The following is a 21,751-nucleotide window of genomic DNA, read 5'->3' on the forward strand; positions in this document are numbered from 1 at the left end:
TTTTTGTCTCTGTGGGGCAGGGGTAGGAGCGAAGGAGATGGTATCAGGGGATCAGGCAATTGGGTCCAGTACCTGTCAACATGACGAGGGAGGAGGGGCATAGCGTCTCAGATTAGGAAGAGGGAATCTTTGATGTGGGGCCTTCTCTATTTGATCTAAACCTTTTATGTATTTTGGGGAAAAAGGGGGTGGTGGTGGGGTGTGAACTCATGTCCCCACCTCCCCCACCTCTCGCTGGGCTAAGCAGGGAAGCCGCAGGTGCTCTGGGTTCTAGAACTCCTCCAGGTTGTGCCACTTAGCGATCTGCCGGCGTGGGTTGTCGCACACCTCGCGCCAGTGTGTGACGCCTGTCGGGGAGGGGCTTTGCCCCCCCAGGACCACACGGCCCACCATCTCATTCTTGGTGGTGCGGTCGAAGTCGATGACCAGGAACTCCACGGACAGGTCGGGCATGAGTTCGGCGGGCACGTCGTAGATGAAGGACTCATTAAAGACAGGGTTGAGTGTGCACTTCTTCACGTGTGTCTTCTTCTTGGCGATGCGCTTACGGCCATAGAACACGTTCACCTTCACATACGGGTCTGTGAGAGGGAGAGGGGGGGGGGGGGGGGGGGGCAGAGAGGGGGAGAGGGGTTATGGTGGAAGAGGATCTGTGTGGATCTGTGTGTGTGTGTGTACACGTTTGTGTACACATGAATGTGTGTGTTTGTGTGTGTGTGTGTGTGTGTGTGTGTGTGTGTGTGTGTGTGTGTGTATGGTAAAGTCTACTCACTGCCAGACATTCCGGCGATGTCCATCTTGGGCAGATGTTTGGCCTTCAGTACGACCACATTGAGGCGCTGAGTAGCAGGATGATAGGAGAGAGAGACGAGCAGCTCTCCACGACTGTCACTCTACAGAAAGAGAGAGTGACCAGTGTTACACATATTTAAAAACACACACACACACACACACACACACACATACACACACACACACACACACACACACACACACACACACACACACACACACACACACACACACACAGCTCACACACACGACTGTCGCACTAAAGAAAGGAGAGCAAGGAGTATTACACATTCTCAAACACACACACGCACACACATACAGCTAGGGTAAGGGTTACCTAAGGTACTAACAATACAGAAAGTACTCTGTTACACACACTTAGACATATACTCTTTCACAACCACAACCATACATACTGAGACACACGTCATACCTACTCTCACCCACCCACTCAAAAGTAACACAACCATGTACACATACACACACACACACACACACACAGATGGCAAGCACACATGTGTGCCTCTACACACACACACACACACACACACACACACACACACACACATATACAGCGAGAACAGCAGAGTGAACGCATACATGCTTAAACTGGTGTGAAATTCTTCTGTAGAATCTTCTGTTCCCCTCTCTCTCACTCTCTTTTGCTCTCTCTCACTCTTTCTCTCTCTCCCTCTCCGTCTCTCTTTCATCACTCAATGGAACAGATTCTCATGGTACTCTGTGGTATCACCATAGCAACTCGCAGTGGGAGGCTTAGCCTGAACTTCAGACTCGTATATCACAGAAGAACAGTGTATGTGTGTGTGTGTGTGTGGCTATGCATTTCAGATACAGTTGGCAAATGTGTTTCTTTCTGTGTGTTAGCAAATGCATGTGTGTGTTTACATCACTGTAGTGTGTTTCTCAGTGTTTAGTCATGGATGATTCACTGTGCTTCTTTGTGTGTGTGTCTATCTATCCGTCATGGTGTGTCTTTCTGTATCTGTTCAATACCGTGTGTCCTGGTGTGTGAGTGCAAGTTTCTATCTGTTTGACAGTCTGTGTGTGTGTGTGTTCTGCGCACACACGTGTGTGTGTTCTGCGCGCGCACGTGTGCTTGTGTCTATCTGCTTGTCACACTGTGTGCACCAGTGTGCCTGTGTTCTGCTGCCAGGGAGTGAGTTGGTGTGTGTGTTTGTGTGTGTGTGTGTGTGTGTGTGTGTGTGTGTGTTCTGCTGCCAGGGAGTGAGTCAGTGTGTGTCTCAGCCCTTGTGCAACTCCATACATGTGAATCAGACATTTACATAAGTGGCACTTATGGTCGTCTGTCCTAATGTTTTCCTAACATTTGCACCGAGGTGGCAGGATTCATAGCCACAGATGGCAGCCGGCTAGAGGGAATCTGCCCCAAATCTAACCGAGCAAAGATTTTTTAAACGGTCTATAGTTTTAGGACAGTCTTTATTTTGCTCATAGATTAATCTAATGCAAGATAGTCCATTTCACAAAAATAAAAACTGACCAATTTTAAGCTTAAAATGAGAAGGGGCATGAGAATGAGAAGAAGTCACTCACTGGAGACACCCAGCATTGAGAACATTGTTTTCCTCGTGTTTCCATTCAATTAACACTGTTTAGTGTCGATGCAACTTTTTCCCAGATCAGGCTTTTTTCAGTCTTTGCTGAGTTTTAACGAAGTAAAATGTCCTTGTAACTGCTGACATCTTTCAAAAGACAATCAGTCTCGGATGGGGTGAACAGAGCTGAGCGTTTGGATGTGATTGTTCAGTCGGCCATTTTTATAACTTAAAAAAAAGCCTTAATTTACCATAGTAAAAAAGTCTCATTGTACCATAGTCCTGCTTAAGATGGTAAAGAACTAAAATGCTTTGTGTAACGGATTCATTTAGGAGTCTGACTATGTGTAACACCTAAACTACAGTCATATTCTATGTGATACATCTAAACCAGTTATTTTCTATGTGTTACACAGAAACCAGTTATTTTCTATGTGTAGCAACTAAACCAGTCATATTCTATCTTTAGGAAAGTGGCCCTAGATCCACCACATATACCAAGGGCCAGCTTCATGCTACTCAGTGTTGATACAATTTAGCTTAGTTGTCTTACTATTCAGTACTCAAAATTCATTCATATGTCTGCCCATATATATACTGTATATGTATATATTTGTCTGCACGTATGATTTTCCTGTCCTTGTCCTGTTCCCCCATATGTTGATGTGTATTTGCCTGGGACGATGTATATTTGTCTGTGTGTATACTTTTCTTTATGGACCTGGCAGTCCACACTGTGTTGGGCCCTCATCGGGGTTCTAATGTGTCTGTCCTCTCTGCTCTGTGAATCTGTTTGATGGTACCATGACCCTGTCTGGTGCTCTTTGCTGTGGCCGGGGGGATGATTCAGACACAGTGAGATGCTGAAGCGGGCGTATGTTCAGGAGGTGGGGTCTGGCGTGCTGTAAAAGGCTAATGGCTTTTTGTAGCCATCGAAAGTGCCTGACATACTGCTGCAGTAAGCAGGCTGGCGTTTTTACAGTGGAAGCCATCAGTAACTCACCCCCCACCCCTCTCCTCCCATCTCCATCTCCTCTCCTCTCCTCTCCACCTCTCTCCACCCCTCTCCTCTCCTCTCCACCTCTCTTACCCTCCCATCTCCCTCTCCTCTACACGCCACTCCTCTCCTCCTCTTTCCTCCTCCTCTTTCCTCTCCTCCCATCTCCATCTGCTCTGCTCTCCACCTCTCTCCTCTCTTCCCATCTCCACCCCTCTCCTCTCCTCCCCTCTCCTCCCTTCCCCTCCCCTCTCCTCTCCTCTCCTTTCTAATGGAGCACTGTACATTAGTGCCTGAAACACCAGCACCAAAAGGGCAGCTGTGTTCTACACATTAAGTGATGTTTTTTGTCAATAGACTTTCTTCCTTTGTGCTACTTTCTGTCCTTCTCTTATCCTGTTTCTAAAAAAAACTACACTCCATCATCCTGTAATTCATTTACACTCATTTCCCCCCCTCCTCTCCCCTCTCAGATTCCTGTTCCTCCTCTCCTGGCTCATTTGGGTCGTGTTTTAGTAGTCTATTTGTCAGTGGCTCTCTGCTGTTCTCCTACAGGTTGGAGATGCATCTCATCACAAAGTGCTCTCCCTGCGCCTCTTCTGCTCTCATTAAGCATCTGCTCAGCTTCCTCTCTCCTCCATTCCTCCGAAGGGATCGATTCCTTCATGCTTCCACAGCCTCAGAGTCGGAGACAGATATAGAGATAGATTCAATTTATGCCATACAGAGAGAGGGGGGGGGGGAGTGAAAGAGATAGAGGGGGCGAGAGAGCGAAAGAGACGGGGGGGAGAGGGAGAGAGAGAGGTGGGTGGGAGAGAGAGTTAAAGAGGGAGAGGGAGTTTAATGTCTGAGTAATTTACTGTCCGTACTAAAAGGCCAATGGATCCTCTATCAACAGAGATTATGGGATGTTGTGTGTGTTCGGTTTCTGTCCGTGCTAAAAGGCCAATGGATCCTCTGTCAGCAGAGATTATGGGATGTGATGTGTGCTGGGTTTCTGCTGACTGTTCCCCTGCTCTGTCCCTGCCTTTGATGAACACCTCATGTGGTGTCTTCAGCTGATTCCAGCACAGATCCGTACCAGACCTGCCCCTTTATTGAACACCTAATGTGTTGTCTTCAGCTGACTCCAGCACAGATCCGTCCCAGACCTGCCTGAATCTCCTGGGTCGGTAACACACACGGTTATCCTGTTATCCTTAAGTGTCTTTCTCATTGTAATTCAGCAGCAAGTGGAAAAAAAAAACAACAACAAGTGAAAGGCCTCATCATGGTGCCAGAGCTGACATGTCTGGTACTGTTTTGTTTTGTTTCATCTGAAGTTATCTTTTCGCACCTCACTGCAGTTCTGCTGTCAACCCAGGGGTCTGGTCTCATTCTTCCCCCCTTCCGGCTTCTCTCTCTCTCTCCATCTCTCTTTCTCTCTTTCCATTTCTATCTCTCCCTCGCTCTATCTCTTTCTCTCTCATCTCTCTCTCTCCATATCTCTCTCCATCTGTCACTCCAGCGTGTGTTGTTGAATGGTGTGAATGATGAATCTGGTTTTTCAGATAACACAGAGTTATGAGTTATTATTGCAAACACACACACACACACACACATACACACACACATACACATGCGACATACACAGCACACAAACACACACACATACACACACACACGCACACACACACACACACACACATACGCAGTCCATGCGAATGACACTGCTCTATTGCTGTGAGGGAATACATCTGTGTGGTTTTAAGAGACTCTCTATGCAGCTTCCCCACCTCAGCCAGCAGGACCAGCAAAGGCCTGATGTATTATTCACGCATCTGCTCATGAATGCTTAAAGCGAGAGATTAAAGCCTTTATGGCCCAGTGGCCTTAATGTGCTGGAAGTCCGTTATCAGCCTCCCATTACACTGCCATAAGCTCTCTCTCTTTTTCTCTCTCTCAAGCAGTAAACAGAATACAATGGATCTCAGTCCTATCTGCTCCAGGACTGCTCCAGAACCGGGCCAGATCAGAATCAACGGGTTTCTGGGTTTGCTTAAGCTACTGCCCCTCCCCTTTCCCCTTAATATCATCTATTTCCACCCCGTCTCTCTCCTCTACTCTCTAAACCCTGTCTCTCTCCTCATCTCTCTCCTCTACTCTCGCCTCCTCTCTCTAAACCCTGTCTCTCTCCTCATCTCTCGCCTCCTCTCTCTTCACCCTGTCTCTCTCCACCCTTTCTCTCTCTTTCTGCTCTGGAGCATAAATCTCTGAGACTTTACTGCAGTAGCCCTGGTAACTGAATCTCATTAACAAAAGAATGGAAATCTGGGCACCAATAGTTCTGTATTTATCTGTCTGTATCTTTACTTCTTAACCTCTCTACTTTCTTCTCTCTCTCCATTCTTATACTCCTTCATATCTGGCCTGGCCTTGTTTTCCTTCAAATCTCCATTCCTCATGTCTAACTCTCTAAATTTTTCTCTCTTTGTACCTACACACACACACACCAACTCACACAAACTCACCAATCATCCACATTTCACACACTTCACTCCTTTTGTCTTACCTGAACATTCCTCTTGGTGATTGGCTGGCTGATATGCACACGTCCAGTGCTGGGGTCCACGCCGCCCAATGGCACGATGGCCTCGCCGATGATGTCATCGCGGGCGAAGCGGTCGAAGCTGAGCACGAGGAAGTGCAGCGTGAGCTCGGACAGAGTGCTGTAGGACACGCCATAGAAGGTGAAGGTCTCGTCGAACACGGGCTCCAGCGTCTTCCTGAGCACGCGGGTCTTCACGCGGTGCTTCTTCTCCGGCAGGATGGTCATCTTCACGTAGGGGTCGGAGCTGGTCGCCTGCTCGTCCACCGCCGGCAGACCCTGTGCACCCATGATGGTGACCACCAGAGCCTTCTTGGGGAAGTTGTAGTCCACGGCCAGGCTAAGCGTGCCCAGGTTCAAGGTGATGGGGCAGTGGGGCGTGGCCGTCTTGCTGGCGGGTTCGCTGCCGCTGCTTCCCGAGCTCTCCAGGCAGCAGTAGTCGGCGCGGATGGGCAGCGCCCGCTCCAGCCGGGGCACGCCACAAGGGGGCACCAGCGGGTTCATCTGCAGGTGCGCCCCCCCACCCAGGAACCCGCCCTCGGGGTCGGCGTCCACCATTGTGTTGCGGTTGCGTCCGCATTCCGCGCCGAAGCCGTAGCGCCAGTCGCGCAGCGATGATGTCAGTGATGACGATGAGGAGGAGGAGTTGGAGGACGAGGATGAAGGCCCGCTGTTGCCGGGGCGGCGGCCCACGCGGACGATTTTCTTGCTGCTGCTGAGGGATTCTGGGTAAATGCTGATCCCCTTGAGCATGTGGATAAACTTGTAGGGGGGGTCCACTGGGGGGTCGTACGGGCCGCTGTTCAACTTGTAGGCCCCCGTCAGTCGCCGATAGCGACGCTGGCAGCAGCTCCACAGGAACACGGCAACCGTCACCGAAACGACCAGCACCCCGGCACCTAGGAAGCCTGCCAGCACCGGCGAGACTTCTGAGAGGGAGAGAAGAGGACAGGATCAGGGCGAGAGGACGGCACAGGACGCACACAACGCCAAACCTGTCGGATCCATACAAGCGTCAGCAGAACCTATCCAGAGTCCAAATATCTCCTATACAACTATCACTCAATCCCATTGCACACAGACTTTGAAAATGACTTTCAACACCAGAAACAACTGCACAATCCCGTTCAGTGGTATGAAACGGAACTCGAAAAACCCCTTCAGCTCCCAAGGACTAAATAAGACCTTAGCGTAGCATTGATGGATATGCTTCTAGTTAGGCCAAGCAGGGGTAATTTAGAGCAGTTGGCACTGGGATATTAGCGTCCTTGTGACAACACAATAATGGTTTCTCAAAATAAGAAAATATGCAAATATACAAGTACAGTTACGGTAGATATATTAATGTTACTGTAGATGAACACCAAACATGTTCTGCCAGATGGATAACTATAGATAGACACATGCATAGGTCTGAGTAAGGATTAAAAGCTGTTTCAAGGCCTAACCAGCAGGAGCTTTGCTCAATAAATCAGAAAGAACCCAGACAGAGAGGCGACTGTAACGCGAATGAGACAGAAAGGAGACTCTCATGAGAGTGAGACAGAAAGGAGACTGTAATGAGAGTGAGACAGAGTCTATACAGACAGGAGCCAAGACATCTGCTGAAAAGATGTTTGACAGAATGAAACCACAGACCACAGCAGACAGACGCACACACCCCTGCAGAGGCCCCAGGTGAGTGTCTGTGCAAGAGGCAGCGAGAGGAAGTGTGAGGCGTCCAGGGGACCACGGTGACCTGGTAACAAGGTGAAAGCTTGACCCAGTTAGAGGCTAGCGGTAAGGGGGAGGCAGTGAGGCAGGCGCTGGGTGCAGTACGCTTTGGTTTGAGTCAGGGCTGGGTACAGGAGATTTCACTGAGGATCCACTGCGGCCTGATTGCACAGGGCAGGGGTTTGATCCACTGCTGCCAGACTGCACAGGGCAGGGGTTTGATCTGCTGCATGACTGCACAGGGGTTTGATCCACTGCTGCCAGACTGCACAGGGCAGGGGTTTGATCTGCTGCATGACTGCACAGGGGTTTGATCCACTGCTGCCAGACTGCACAGGGCAGGGGTTTGATCTGCTGCATGACTGCACAGGGGTTTGATCCACTGATGCCAGACTGCACAGGGCAGGGGTTTGATCTGCTGCATGACTGCACAGGGGTTTGATCCACTGCTGCCAGACTGCACTCAGGGCAAGGGTTTGATCTGCTGCTGCACTCAGGGCAGTGGTTTGATCCTGCAGCTCAACTGCTCCAGCAGGTCACGGGTTTGATGCCCAGGGGGCACCTGATCTGTCCAAAATGTATATCTGAACAATACTACTGCCTTGGATACAGATGAAGAATGAATTAATGGACCTGGAGGGCAGTGCTGGTTGCTACCTGCCACATGCTACCCACCCATGGCGTTGTGTGATTGCTAATGCTATACTCAAGACCAGTTGGGGTACAAAGGTCACATAGCAGCCGACATCTGGCTCTGATCCGGCCCTGATCCGGCCCTGATCTGGCTCTGATCTGGCCCTCATCTCACCTGTCCCTGATCAGAAGGAGAGAGCAGCAGAGAGCCTGTGCCAAACATCCAGACAGGCGACGGGATGCAGACGGCGAGAGAGGGTGGGGTGCAATGAGCGGGAGAGGAGAAGCAGAAGGTAATTGAAACTCAGGAACAACGAAACAAGCCTAAGATCGCTGTGGGAAACTCAGATTCATGACTTCAGATGTGACTAAAATCGAAAGAATGTCGAGATCACTGAGGCAAACTGATTCATATATTCAGGTGTGAGTGAAATGGAAAGGAGCCTGAGATCCCTGAGTGAAGCTGATTTATTCGGCCTAGAGGGCCAATTAGGAGGAGGCCAGCCACAGGGAGGGAGCGGATGCCACACGGGTGCCAGCGCCTTATGGCTGGTCTGTGTGATCTCCAAGGGTGACGCTGACAGCCTCACAGAGCCTTCTAGTGCAGACTGGAATCACATAAGGATCTGAGTCTGGCATGCTGTTGTCTTTGTGGTCGTGGGGTGAGACATGGTAAGAGACAGACATGTATGGAAGAGGGGTGAGACAGGGTGTGAGATACACATGTAGAGAAGAGGTGAGGCAAGGTGTGAGATACACATGTAGAGAAGAGGTGAGGCAAGGTGTGAGATAGACATGTAGAGAGGAGGTGAGGCAAGGTATGAGATAGACATGTAGAAACGAGGGGTGAGACAGGGAACGAGACAGACATGTACGGAAGAGGGGTGACACAGGTTGTGGCAGAGAAGAGGAATCTTATCCTTTAATGAACCCGAGAGGTCGGCACAGATGAACAGCGCTGTGACAGCGCTGTGTTGTTGGACAAAAGCTCCCAGAACTCCTCCAATAGCAGAGGCTGAAAATAACAACCTTAATTGGGTTTGACAGACAGAGGAGTGCTGCTGGCGACAACCGCACGCAAAAACACACACATATAAACACACACACACACACACACACACACACACACACACACACAGACGCACATGCACACACAGTCATACATGCACACACTGACATACATGCACACACACACACACACACACACACACACACACACACACACACACAGACACAGACACACACACACCTGCACACGCACACACACAGAGACACACACAGACATACATGCACACACTTTAAACCCAACGGCAATGTGAAAGACAGGTGGAGAGCATTCCAAGACGCATGAAAGCTGTGATTGTAAATCAAGGTTATTTCACCAAATATTGATTTCTGAACTCTCCCTAAGTTAAAACATTAGTATTTTGTTGTATACAATGAATATGAACTTGTTTTCTTTGCATTATTCGAGATCTGAAAACCTTGTTTTTGTTATTTTGACCTGTTGTCATTTTTCTGCAAATAAATGCTCTAAATGACAATATTTGTATTGGAAATTTGGGAGAAATGTTGTCAGTAGTTTATAGAATAAAGAATAGTAAGAGAAAAATTACTCAAACACATACCAATAAATAGTAAAACCAGAAAAAATGATAATTTTGAAGTGGTTTCTTCCGGAGCTGTATATAAATAGTTATACAACTGTATACCATCATAATTACGGAGGCCTGATTGCATAGTCTTTCTGTATTTGTTTCTTATAATCATTTCTTTTTTGTTTTATTTTATTTGAAAGCATTACTAATTTTACTCTTATTCTCCTGAGTCCTGCCACCGGGGCACTGCTGAGAAAGAGAAGATGATTTTCAGTGAGGTCTTCCTGTTTGAGCGAGAGAATCTATCTGTGTGTGTGAAGGGCAGTCTGGCTGATGGAAAATCTAATTTACTCCTGAATGAATCTGTGATTCACATTTCTCTCTCTGTCTCTCTCATTCTGTCCAACTCTCTTTCTCTCTGCACCCAATCAACTGTGTCTGTCATGGTGCGTTAGTTACCACAGCTACTGATTTCTACTTCTCTCCTCTCCCTTCAGTAATCCTTCCTCTCATCTCTCCTTCCTGATTCTCTTTCCTTTTTCTCTATCCCGCTCTTCTCCAGTAATCTCTGTCAGTTTATCTCACGGCTGTGTTTGTCGTCTGTGCCTTCGTCTGTGCCTTCTCTCTCTCTCTCTCTCTCTCTCTCTCTCTCTATCTCTCTCTCTCTCTCTCTGTCTCTGCGCTCCGTCTCACCCTCGCTGGTCCGTGGCCCCTGGAGTGGGGTCTCCGTAGCAACGGTGAGGCCCATCTCTGGCCCTGCCAGCTGGGTCTGATTGGAATTCTGCGTCAGGCCCGCAATCCTGGGCTTTAGATGAGAACAGGATGTCTTCTAGAATGCCCACACACAAGTGGCTCTTCAAAAGCCAGCCAGAGACCCACAGTCCTTCTCAACAGGCTGAAAATGAGAGTCCGGCCAGCCCATAGCCACAGAGAACAGACTGAGACAGACGCCTAACAAACTGCAAAAAAGACGTGACGACAACCAGAGGAAAGCAAACCGTGTCTCAGTACAGAGGATTCAGGGGTGCTTGAAAAAAATGTGTTTACATATTTATTGCTCAATAATACAACAACAAACAACATTTTTTTGAGGCAGCGATTATTCCTTAAGCCTGCCAGCTGGCTTTATAATGCATCACTATGCATTAACACAACTTAAAACATGATTTGATTCTTTATAATATCTGCAGTGAGTGGCGATCACTGGTTCTTTGACTACATTGACATTCTGTGAAACTAGCTCAGTGAGAGCCTGGGTGAGTGCTATGCATCATCTCTCATGAGTGTACCCATGATGCATCATCTCTCATGAGCACCCATGATGTGGCATGGATGAAGAGATCAGGGCTTTCTACCTGAATACACTAGCTAAGACGGATGACAGCGGCCCACACACGCTGATTTAAGCCATTCATCCACTCGGCTGCAAACACAGCCGGGCCGCGATAAAAGCCTGGTCATAAATACCGCGCTTGTATGGGCGTAAATATCTCTGACGTTTAATCATACCTGAGATCGTTTGGCTAAAATATTGTGGTGCTCTCTCTATCTCTTTCTTTCTCCCTCTCCGTCTCCCTTTCTCTCTTTTCATCTTTCTCTTGCACACCCTCTCTTTCCCCCTGTCTCTCTGACCTTCCTCGTGGGTAGAGAGGGCATTGTTATGGCAGAGCTGATGAAAGCCATGTGAAAGAGCGAAACAAGATTTTACATAAACCCTGAGCTCTGTGATGGGTAATGAAGAGAATGAGGAGCTGTGTGTGTGTGTGTGTGTGTGTGTGTGTGTGTGTGTGTGTGTACGTGTGTGTATGTGTGTGTGTGTATGTGTGTGTGTGTGTGTGTATGTGAGTGTCCGTGTGTGTGTGTGTTTGTGTGTGTTTGTGTGTGTGTGTGCACATGAGTGTGTGTGTGGGTGGGTGGTAGTGAGAGAGAGAATACAGTACAAATTCGGAAAGAATATACTGAATGTAGATTGTATCACAGCTATAATGAGGTCTCAGGAGTTTTCAGCCTTACATCTCTCTCTCTCTCTCACACACACACACACACACACACACACACACACACACACACACACACACACACACACACACACACACACACACACACACACTCTGTTTCCTCCATGCACACACTTGGTAGCTTGTTAGGTGTAGACCTTCTGTGCCTAATGTCTCCATCTCTGTTCCTTCCCCTTATCCTGTCTCCTGCTGCACATGGGCCAGGGTGAGGTGTGCCGACAACCTCAGGCGGCCTCTACAGCTGCCTGTCCAAAACTGGATAAATGGAAGAAACTTGTGTGTGTGTGTGTGTATGTATATGTGTGTGTGTGTATGTGTGTGTGTATGGAAGCAACTCATGTATAATACAAAAAAATCAGTGGATATATTTATCTTATTGACTTACAGAACTTCTGCTCGATGATAGATGATAGGCATGTTGAGGATTTACTTAATCTGTGAGCATGTCCGTTGCATGTTAAACATTCAACCTGTTCTACTCTCTATTTCTATTCCAGTAAGAGGAGAGGGCAAACTACACTTGAGGTTAAGGCATGCTAAAGTGAATCAATATTCCTGACACAAGTTCACAATTATAATTATACCTTACTGCAGTCTGTCTGAGCTCAGATGGTGTACTTGTCAGCCAGCCAACTCAGGGGCACACACACACACACACACACACACACACACACACACACATACACACACACACACACACACGCACACACACACGTATGCATACACAAAAAAACACACACACAAAGACACACACAGGGTGCTCTAGCAGGTTATTTTAGGTCAATAAGAAATCTCACGAGTCACACCCAAACCATGCATGATGTATAGTTCTTTCTCTCTATCACCCACACACAGAAGAACACACTCGCACAAATTTGATAATTTAAGGTTTCCAATATGTACCTAAGGCTCCACCTTTAAGTTTCACTGCCTTTTCAGAAGAAAAGAAAAACAGGAGGCAAAATACAAAAAGGACTTAAACAAGACTACAGCTGAACAGAACTGTGCGTGTGCGTGTGTGTTTCAGAGAGAGAGAGAGAGACTGAGGAATAAAGACAATCATTGGGGTGTGAAAAAGGAAGGGTCTGGTAATGCGGTCTGAAAGCTGTTCTCAGTAGCCCCGCCCTTCACCATCCCAGTCATCCAGGGACGCTGCTCGCTTTCCCATGAGGCCGAGCGGTGCGCTCACGGCCGTGGTGTTTGTAATGCGTTTACAGGGCTTTCACAAAACAGCACATTCCCACTCTGCTCTCCTCGCCTTTGTGTTCAAGCCAACTGTGATTCATTTGGCCTCTGGTCATCACGCTACCGTTCTTTTTCTCCTGTTCTGTCTCTTTCTTTCCATCTTTCTTTCCTTTCTATCTGTCCTCGCTCCACCCTTGTGTCTCCTGACATTCCAACCCCCCTGCTCCTCTCCCTTTCCACCCCCCTCCCCTTCTTCAGTTGGTCACTGGGACCCTGGGGCGTCTTAGAGGCAGATGATGTCACTTTTTTTTTTTGGATGCTTGTTCTGAAGCCAGCTGCTCCCGTTGCCTAGCAACGGACCCTCCATAAGGGAGGCAGAAACGGGGGACAGAGAGAGAGAGAGAGAGAGAGAGAGAGAGAGGAAAACAAAGTAGTTACAGTGGATGGACAGACAGAACACACAAACACACATATTCAGCTGGAGTGGTTTGCCTGATAGATGACCTCACTGTTATCTTCCTCTGGAACCGGAACAGATCCCACCCTTAGCTGGGCCAGACCTGTCGGTCCGGCTGATATGTGGGCCACCAATGAGAGCCGTCGGTCCCCTCTAAGTAATTGCCACATTAATAATCCATGCTTGTCCCAATCTGGAGGTTATCCACATTGGCTCTTCTAACACCACAGGTAACGATCTAGTGAATAATTCAGCTTTAATTGTGTGCAGAGGTGGCATTGGGGGTTTATTCAGACCTGCAGCCAGTTAGTCACGTTACCAACACAAATATGAGCTCTGCCAGTCTTCACTTCCTTTCAAGCCACTGGATATGCCATGATACGCCCCGAAGAGTGCCAGCAGTGTGTGTCTGCTGTTTCGTGTGCACATTTGTGTGTGTATATGTGAGGGTTCATGTGTGCTGTGAGTGTGTGTGTGTGTGTGTGTGTGTGTGTGTGTGTGTGTGTGTGTGTGTGTGTGTGTGTGTGTGTTGTTCTGTGTGCACATTTGTGTGTGTGTTTATGTGAGTGTTACTGTGTGTGTGTTGTTCTGTGTGCACATTTGTGTGTGTTTATGTGACTGTTAATGTGTGTGTGTGTGTGTGTTGTTCTGTGTGCACATTTGTGTGTGTATATATGTGAGTGTTAATGTGTGTGTGTGTGTGTGTTGTTCTGTGAGCACATTTATGTGTGTATATATATATGAGTGTTACTGTGTGTGTGTGTGCTGTTCCATGTGCACATTTGTGTGTGTGTATATGTGACTGTTAATGTGTATGTGTGTGTGTGTGTGTGTTGTTCTGTATGCACATTTGTGTGTGTATACTGTATGTGAGTGTGTGTGTGTGTGTGTGTGCGTGCTTCTGTTAGTGTGTGTGTGTGTGTGTGTGTGTGTGTTTATGCATGTGTGGTGTGTGTTTGTGCTTGAGAGCTGATGGTGATAAATAAGCTGAATTACATTCCTCATCAGTGAGCAATGACTCTTTTGTCTGATTAATGGTGAAAGAGAAGGATGAGAGTGTGTGGGTGAACATGAGAGAACAGTGGATGAGAGGAGAGGGGAGGAGGAGAGGATAACAGAGAATTGGGGAGGAGAGGAGAGGGGAGGAGGAGGAGAAGTGAGGAGAGGATGAGAGAGGAGTGGGGGAGGAGAGGAGAGGGGAGGGGAGGAGGAGAGGTTAAGAGAGGATGAGAGAGGAGTGGGGGAGGAGAGGATGAAAGAGGAGTGGGGGAGGAGAGGAGGGGGGAGGAGGAGAAGTAAGGAGAGAGGTGAGGAGAGGAGGAGAGAGGAGTGGGGAAGGAGGAGAGAAGAGGAGAGGGGAGGAGGAGAGGAGAAGAGAGAGTGGCGAAAGCAGGAGGAATAGTATAGGAAGAGAGAGAGCAGAGGATAAAGAGATATATACAAAATGAGGAGGAAAAAAAGAGAAGAGGATAACAGAGCGTAGGAGAAGAGAGGAGGAAGGCAGACAAGAGGAAAAAGGGAGGGGGAGAGAGAGGTAGCTGATGGGAGAGGATGTAAAGAGAAAATAAAAAAGATAAAAGGGTGATGGGGATTCGTGGAGTGAGGCATGGACCCACTCTAAAATAGAACCCAGAACCCAGCTGGACCCACTCTAAAACACAACCCAGAACCCAGCTGGACCCACTCTAAAACACAACCCAGAACCCAGCTGGACCCACTCTAAAACAGAACCCAGCTGGACCCACTCTAAAATAGAACCCAGAACCCAGCTGGACCCACTCTAAAACACAACCCAGAACCAAGCTGGACCCACTCTAAAACAGAACCCAGAACCCAGCTGGACCCACTCTAATATAGAACCCAAAACCCAGCTGGCTCACAGTTAACAGGCACCAGGCTAAACCCTGCATTCAATTCCCCTCAACGCCAGAGAGAATTTTATTAAAAGGTAAAAAGGTAGAGGTCTGTTATTTATCAGATGCTTTTATCCAAAGCGACTTACAAAGGCAACCTGTCTCCTCCATCAGTGGGGGTCTGCTCATTGGAGAGACCCAACCACCACACTATAGCAGAAACAAGGATAAGGGGACGTGTCTGTTAGATTTATTGTATTGTCGGTCCACTTACCATCTATTTGAAGAATGTCAAATAATATGCTATATAATAATATAACATAATATGTAATATAATATAATATGGTTTCATAAACATTGGCTACATGTTTCCAAATACTATTTTCCAGCAGGATGCAACAGCCGCACACGCCTTAGCGAAAGCTTCTAAAAAGCACCGTTTCCTGCCATCCTCCCTTACACCCACGCCCTCCCCCCACAGCACGTCAATCTGCACACACAGCCGGCCACACCTAAGCGTCCTAGGGGCTGAGGGTGCTGGCTGGGGTCTTTGCCTTACTGTCTTGCTGCCTTGCTGTCTTGATGCCTTGCTGTCTTGCTGCTTTGCTGTCTTGCGGTGCTGGGAGGCGTATGGTGACAGCAGATATCTTGTTCCGGTGGGGACACAGCGCCGTATTTCACACGAGCACAGAGGGGGTCCTGTCACCCCGACACCACGCGCTAACGCATAAATCAGCCTGTTGTTCCGCAGCAGCCACCACCGCTGCTGCAGCAGCAGGGCACACACACTGCGCACAGAGATGGCCTCCAGAGCATGCTCCTCTACACACACCCCCTCTATGCTCCTCTACACACACACACACACACACACACACACACACACACACACACACACACTAACACGGCTGACCAATGGCCTCAACAGCCTGTCTGGCATCAAGATGAAACTGCATGTATTTCTTTCCAACATGCCTAATCAAAGTCCACCATATTTGTACTGGCATACATATATGTATATGTATATATATATACACACACACACACGTATCTGGATGTATTTCTGTATTAAGAACTCAGTGTCTCAAAGATTTTAACATCTTTTGTTTCCTTAATGTAGTAACCATCATCTAACACCATTTGTTACTTATCTAGGAGGCTGCTTCTCTTTGTACAGTAGAGATTGAGGGGATAATATGCTAACTGTCCTGAAGCTGTGACTAGCTTTGGACATACACTGAGGCACATAGCAACAGTAACCATAACCTGTGAAGGTCAAGATGTTTAAATAACAGTTGAAATAGCCTGTGGTTATTCAAAGTTTCAGTAATCAGTGAAGCGGGTATGTATATACTGGACATCTTGCGTTTAAAACTAATACGAAACATAAATACATAAACAACCGGATATACGTGTAGATTCTTCTAATTAGACACACGTGAAGCACACTGACAACACAAATAAATCAGCAGAATAGAAAACTAAGCAGCAGAACAGAAACAAAAATGGCTGTTTGTTTTCTATGCAACTACACGCACAATTCGAGTAAATCTGTTTCCTGTCTTTGTTCCCGTGGAGCGCGTCTTGTTTGGGTCTCCCTCAGATCTTTTTTTTTTTTGCCAAAGCATTTCCTGGGAACAAACACAGGGCTCTCCTGTCCTTTTGTGATGTAACAAAAATTACCCGCTCCATTAGTCCACCTTTTCAGGCTCCCAGCAGTCCTTACGTCAGTGAGTGCATCTGGCTTACTCGCTAATTGCTCAACCAACTGCCTCACATCTGCATCAACCAGGGTCCCCGGACTTTAAATTATCAGCAGATTCTACCTTTCAGTTACCTGTCTGTTTAAGAAACAAATTTGAATGTTTTGACTACTTGAAATATGCTCTTACGTTCTTGACAGATATTATATATTTTATCATGTGATGTGTGCTGGTCATAACAATATGTGAGGCAAGGAGTGATCAAAGCAGAGAAACAGTCAAGCATTGTTCTGCTCATCCTGCTTGCTAGGATACCGTTGCTATGGTTACACAGACTGCTTTGGTTCATCAAGTGTTTATTAATTTAGAGTGGTGATGAAACTTCTCTCACTTCACTAGTGCATCATAAGGCCCTGCGGCCAATCAGAATCTAGTATACCTGTCCAGATGGTGACTGCCTCGGAACCGGATCTAGACTGGACCAGCGTCAGACACGAAAGACCTGATGAAGTCCAGAATACCCACAGCTTGGTCCACCTCAGTCTTACTCAAGGAGGGCGAATTCGGCCCCGGCCTGCCAACTCTTCAGCGCACCACACGCCCACACCACGAGTCTCCTTCCAAGCAGCCACAGTGATGCTCTTAAAAATACCTGACCCTGTCCCTCTTACATCACGCCCCCATCAGTCACACATCCGGCAGCCAGCCTGCCTATCACAACGCAGAGCTTCTACTCCGGAACCCATGACATCATAAAACAAACTTTTCCGGAGAAGAAAAGAGTTATCCTTAAATGGTAAAGAGTCGGAGGGAGGAATACATAATGTTTTGGTTTAGGATTATTTTATGTTCTTTAAAAGCCTTTTTAAAATGGTCCTTACTAGTATGATCACGCACGCTGCAGAAAATATTTTTATTGAACAAATGATTGTACTATAATGTATCCATCCATCCATCCACCCACCCACCCATGCATACATACATGGATACATTAGGCCTACAAAGATAATATGTATATTTTATTCAATGTCAGACCAACAGCATAATTGTCAAAATAAACCGTAAAGGTTTGAGGTGTATAGACCTGCCCTGCGGGGAGAGTGTGAGTCTGGGTAAAAGGCTTCTCTCTAAGGAAACAAATGCAAAGACCAAATGAGGGAACTCGCCAAAAAAAAATAAAAAATAGACACATCCAGAAACTGCAGTGAACATTTGCACTGTAGTTAAGCAACAGCAGTGAAACCTTCCACTATCAACTGTCCTCTGTACATCCCACAGTTGTGACCAGGCCTATATTGTTTTTAATTTAACTATCTTGCCTTTAATTAGTGACTACAGCAGTACGGTCTGGTGTGGTTGTAGCTATGTTGCCCCCCTCTCAGACTGAAGGGAAGGGAAGGGATGGGTTATTCGTTATGACTGAGGGTCGCCAGATAGCGTAACGACATTCGAGACATTTAATCAAAAATAAATAAACATGACTCGAGACATTTAATCAAAAATAAATAAATACATAAAAACCGCGGACAGTATTATCTTGAGCCAAATTACACCCTACTTTTGTCCAAATCTTGTATGTGTGATGTAATTTCTGCCTAAACTGTCACTGTGCGAAGTTAAATAAATGCAAATACCAATACGCATAAAAATGTACAATATACAATTTACGATTATGTTGGATGAGGGTCGAGAAAACTTCATCACATATTTTTACGCGGCACGATACAGACTATCATATCGATTGAAGGTGGGTTTACTAAAACAAAAGCTGAACGGGGCCAGTTGATGCCCAGCACCGGGAATAGACATAACGTCATCCACCCCAACCCCACACGCGCAGTCATCGCCATTAGAGAATTGAAGGAGGCGTGAGCGCAGTAGGCCGCGCGCACCCAATCCCACCATCTGTTCGAGGGCCCTGTGTGTTCTTAGGGGAAAAAATCTCTTACTCATCCCACTGAACCTGCCAAAGCAGCCGTGCATCAGCATATTTTCACCTGTACATCACCAAGCTTTTAGACAAGCATTTTAAGCAATCGATGTGGAATGTGTGGAATTGACGGAGGCATCCCGACATGACTTAAAAGCCTTTGAAACATTGTGAATAACACGCGTGACCAAACACTATATCTGTTAACACATCCGTGTTATTTTAGCTGGTAGGCTATTATCACGTAGAATGCTTGTACGTTATACATAAAAGCGAATCCCTCTAATGACCGTTAAAGTTTGAGAACAAATCTTTGCCCCAACTCCACTGACAGCCTTGCCTAATCTCTACAGCAATAAACCGCGCTACGCCATGAACATAAACAAACCTTCAGTCACATACGGTATTTGATACAAGTAATTTTCTCGAATACAAAGGTCCAACAATGCAGCACTGATAGACGAGTCAGCGTAGTGTTCAGCCCACAATTCAAAGTCAGCTTGAATCAACGTTAAATATGAATAACCTAAATAGGCCTATGCGGGACATGGGAATCTCATTTAACCAAACACAGCTAGCCAGTGACACATTTTTCGTAGGCAAAGCCCTCATATAGGCTACAAAACATGGCCTGTTTACCTCGTAAACACAGCGATAGATGCTGATATATCTAGCTTTAGAAGGTCTTTAGACTGTTGTTTTAACGCTACGTTATTTGAAATGGTATGGAATTGTAATGACCGTAATGATTTTTCGGCCATTTGGTTGAATAAGTATAAACGCGACCACTTACCATAGGTTGGTCTTAAATTGGTCATTTCAGCCATTTTGGAACTCCGGCAGTTGTCTTCCGATCAGAAAACAAACAAATAAAAAAAATAAAATAAAAAATAAAATGAACCAGAGGTCTATTTTATTTCCATGAATGTTACTTTTGTTTTTGTTCTAATTCTTCCGGTCAGCAAAACGCCCTGTTGTCGGAGCGTCAGGGTTGAGCAGTCCTGTTTTCATAGGGATCCCAGAGTGTCTGAAGTGATTGCGTCCTCCTGAAGGATGCGCTCGTGAACGCGCCCGTGCTCGCTCTCGTCCTCTCCTCCACCGATCTCAGTGGTGCTCGGAGCAGCTGCGGCACGAGACTGGTACCCGAGGCGTGGACGCCATGATATACGCCACAGACATCTTAGCGCCGCCCTACTGGTGTTAGAAAATCCGATAGGCTCATAACAATGACATCGTCGCAGTGTCGATGTATTTGCACAACCCATGTGCGCAGCGGCAGGGGACTGCTTTTATTGTCTGTAGATAGTGATCTCATCGCAGGAAGCTAACTTAAGTCATGTTGACAGATGCGAGCCTCTCGCTGTCTTAAATGTAATGCAGATTGCAGAACCGTCACGAAATGTCAGTCAGGTTTGTGGATGCCTGGTTGAGAATATCACAGTTCATAGGCTTAAATTCTGTTGAAATTCGGTCTAAATTAAAATCACGTACTGATTTTTAAACATATTGTAGGCTATATATTTATAGTTAACCAGACACAAGTAAAATTAGGCACAAAGCCTTTTAAGCCTCAGGTAGCCTATACAGCACTGGCGTCCAGAACAACACCCCCATTTTCACCAATAGTGTCCAACCTCAGTTTAATATTCATAGTAAGCTGTGATTTTCCTGCTCTTGACAGGTTACATAGGTTGTTGCTACAGTTCCTCATGCAGTGTCTGAAAAAACCCGATAAATACACAACCTGCAGAATTAGCATCATCTAGTGGTTACCCAGTTAATGTTACGCCTACTTGCCATTGTCCTTGTCCTTTTCCTCCGTCACCCTATCACTTATGTTATTTCCATGAAGACAAAAAACAGTAATATGTTTGATAAAAGAGGTTGAAAAAAGGTAATGTCTCTGATCCTTCTAAAGTTTCTGCAGGTACATCGAAGTCATCAGCTTTTTCATCATGTGTCTCCGCAGACATTCAGTCACACCTTCGACTCTTTAGAATGTCTTCTTTATATATTTTATTTAGGGTGACCAGATTTAAGTTTCTTTAGAAGAGGTCACTTCAGCTGCGGCGGCTGTGGGGTAGGGGGTTGGATGGATGGGTAGTGTAGTAAACTATATATGATCATTTATTTATTGACCCTTAAGAACACTAATGTGCAGAAACAATAGGGCCTCAATAGGCTATTGGCATAAACAATAGTGGCCAGTATAAGCCTTCTTTGTTCTAAACTTTTCCACTGAATCTTTAAATGGCAAGATTAAAACAAAGTGCAAATGTAAAAAACAATCTTTCTGTGGCATTCAGTCCAGTGCTTCTGTGGCTTTCAGTTGTTCTTAATGTACTTTCAGAAGAAAACTCAAGTATCAATCTTTTTTTTTTTCAATATTTGTCCATATATTAAAGTATGATTAAAAAAATTACTTTTCTTTATATGGCCACATATGTAAATAAGAGAATTAAAATGTTGGCCATTACACTAGCCACTTTTCAGTCCTCCTGGGCGTCACCACAATATGTGTCACGTCCCCCTTACTCTAAAAGAAAAAAAAATCGTTTGGACCCCCACACATTTGCCATCAAAATATTAGTGCATGACTGGCCTACTAGTCCAGCGTTTGTTCCATTGCTTCACAATCAAATCGGTTCCACTTTATCAGTAGGGCGTTATCTAACATGCTAGTTTTTCTAACGACTAATCTTTTATTTCAG

The 21,751-nt window shown here is 46.4% G+C and overlaps 1 protein-coding gene across 1 annotated transcript; it reads right to left on the reverse strand.

Moving 5' to 3' along the window:
* Positions 1-270: 270 nt before the first annotated feature.
* On the reverse strand, positions 271-19,867 carry syt11a (synaptotagmin XIa; the record flags this gene model as incomplete). The annotated part of the gene is made up of 4 exons (XM_080858876.1): positions 271-581; positions 773-893; positions 5,918-6,882; positions 19,834-19,867. 4 exons carry the CDS (start codon positions 19,865-19,867, stop codon positions 271-273), a joined length of 1,431 nt encoding a protein of 476 aa, XP_080715002.1.
* Between the last annotated feature and the right edge of the window lie 1,884 nt (positions 19,868-21,751).

The sequence above is a fragment of the Sprattus sprattus genome (genome assembly GCF_963457725.1).
Source record: "Sprattus sprattus genome assembly, chromosome: 20".
In the NCBI taxonomy this organism is placed as follows: Eukaryota; Metazoa; Chordata; class Actinopteri; order Clupeiformes; family Clupeidae; genus Sprattus; species Sprattus sprattus.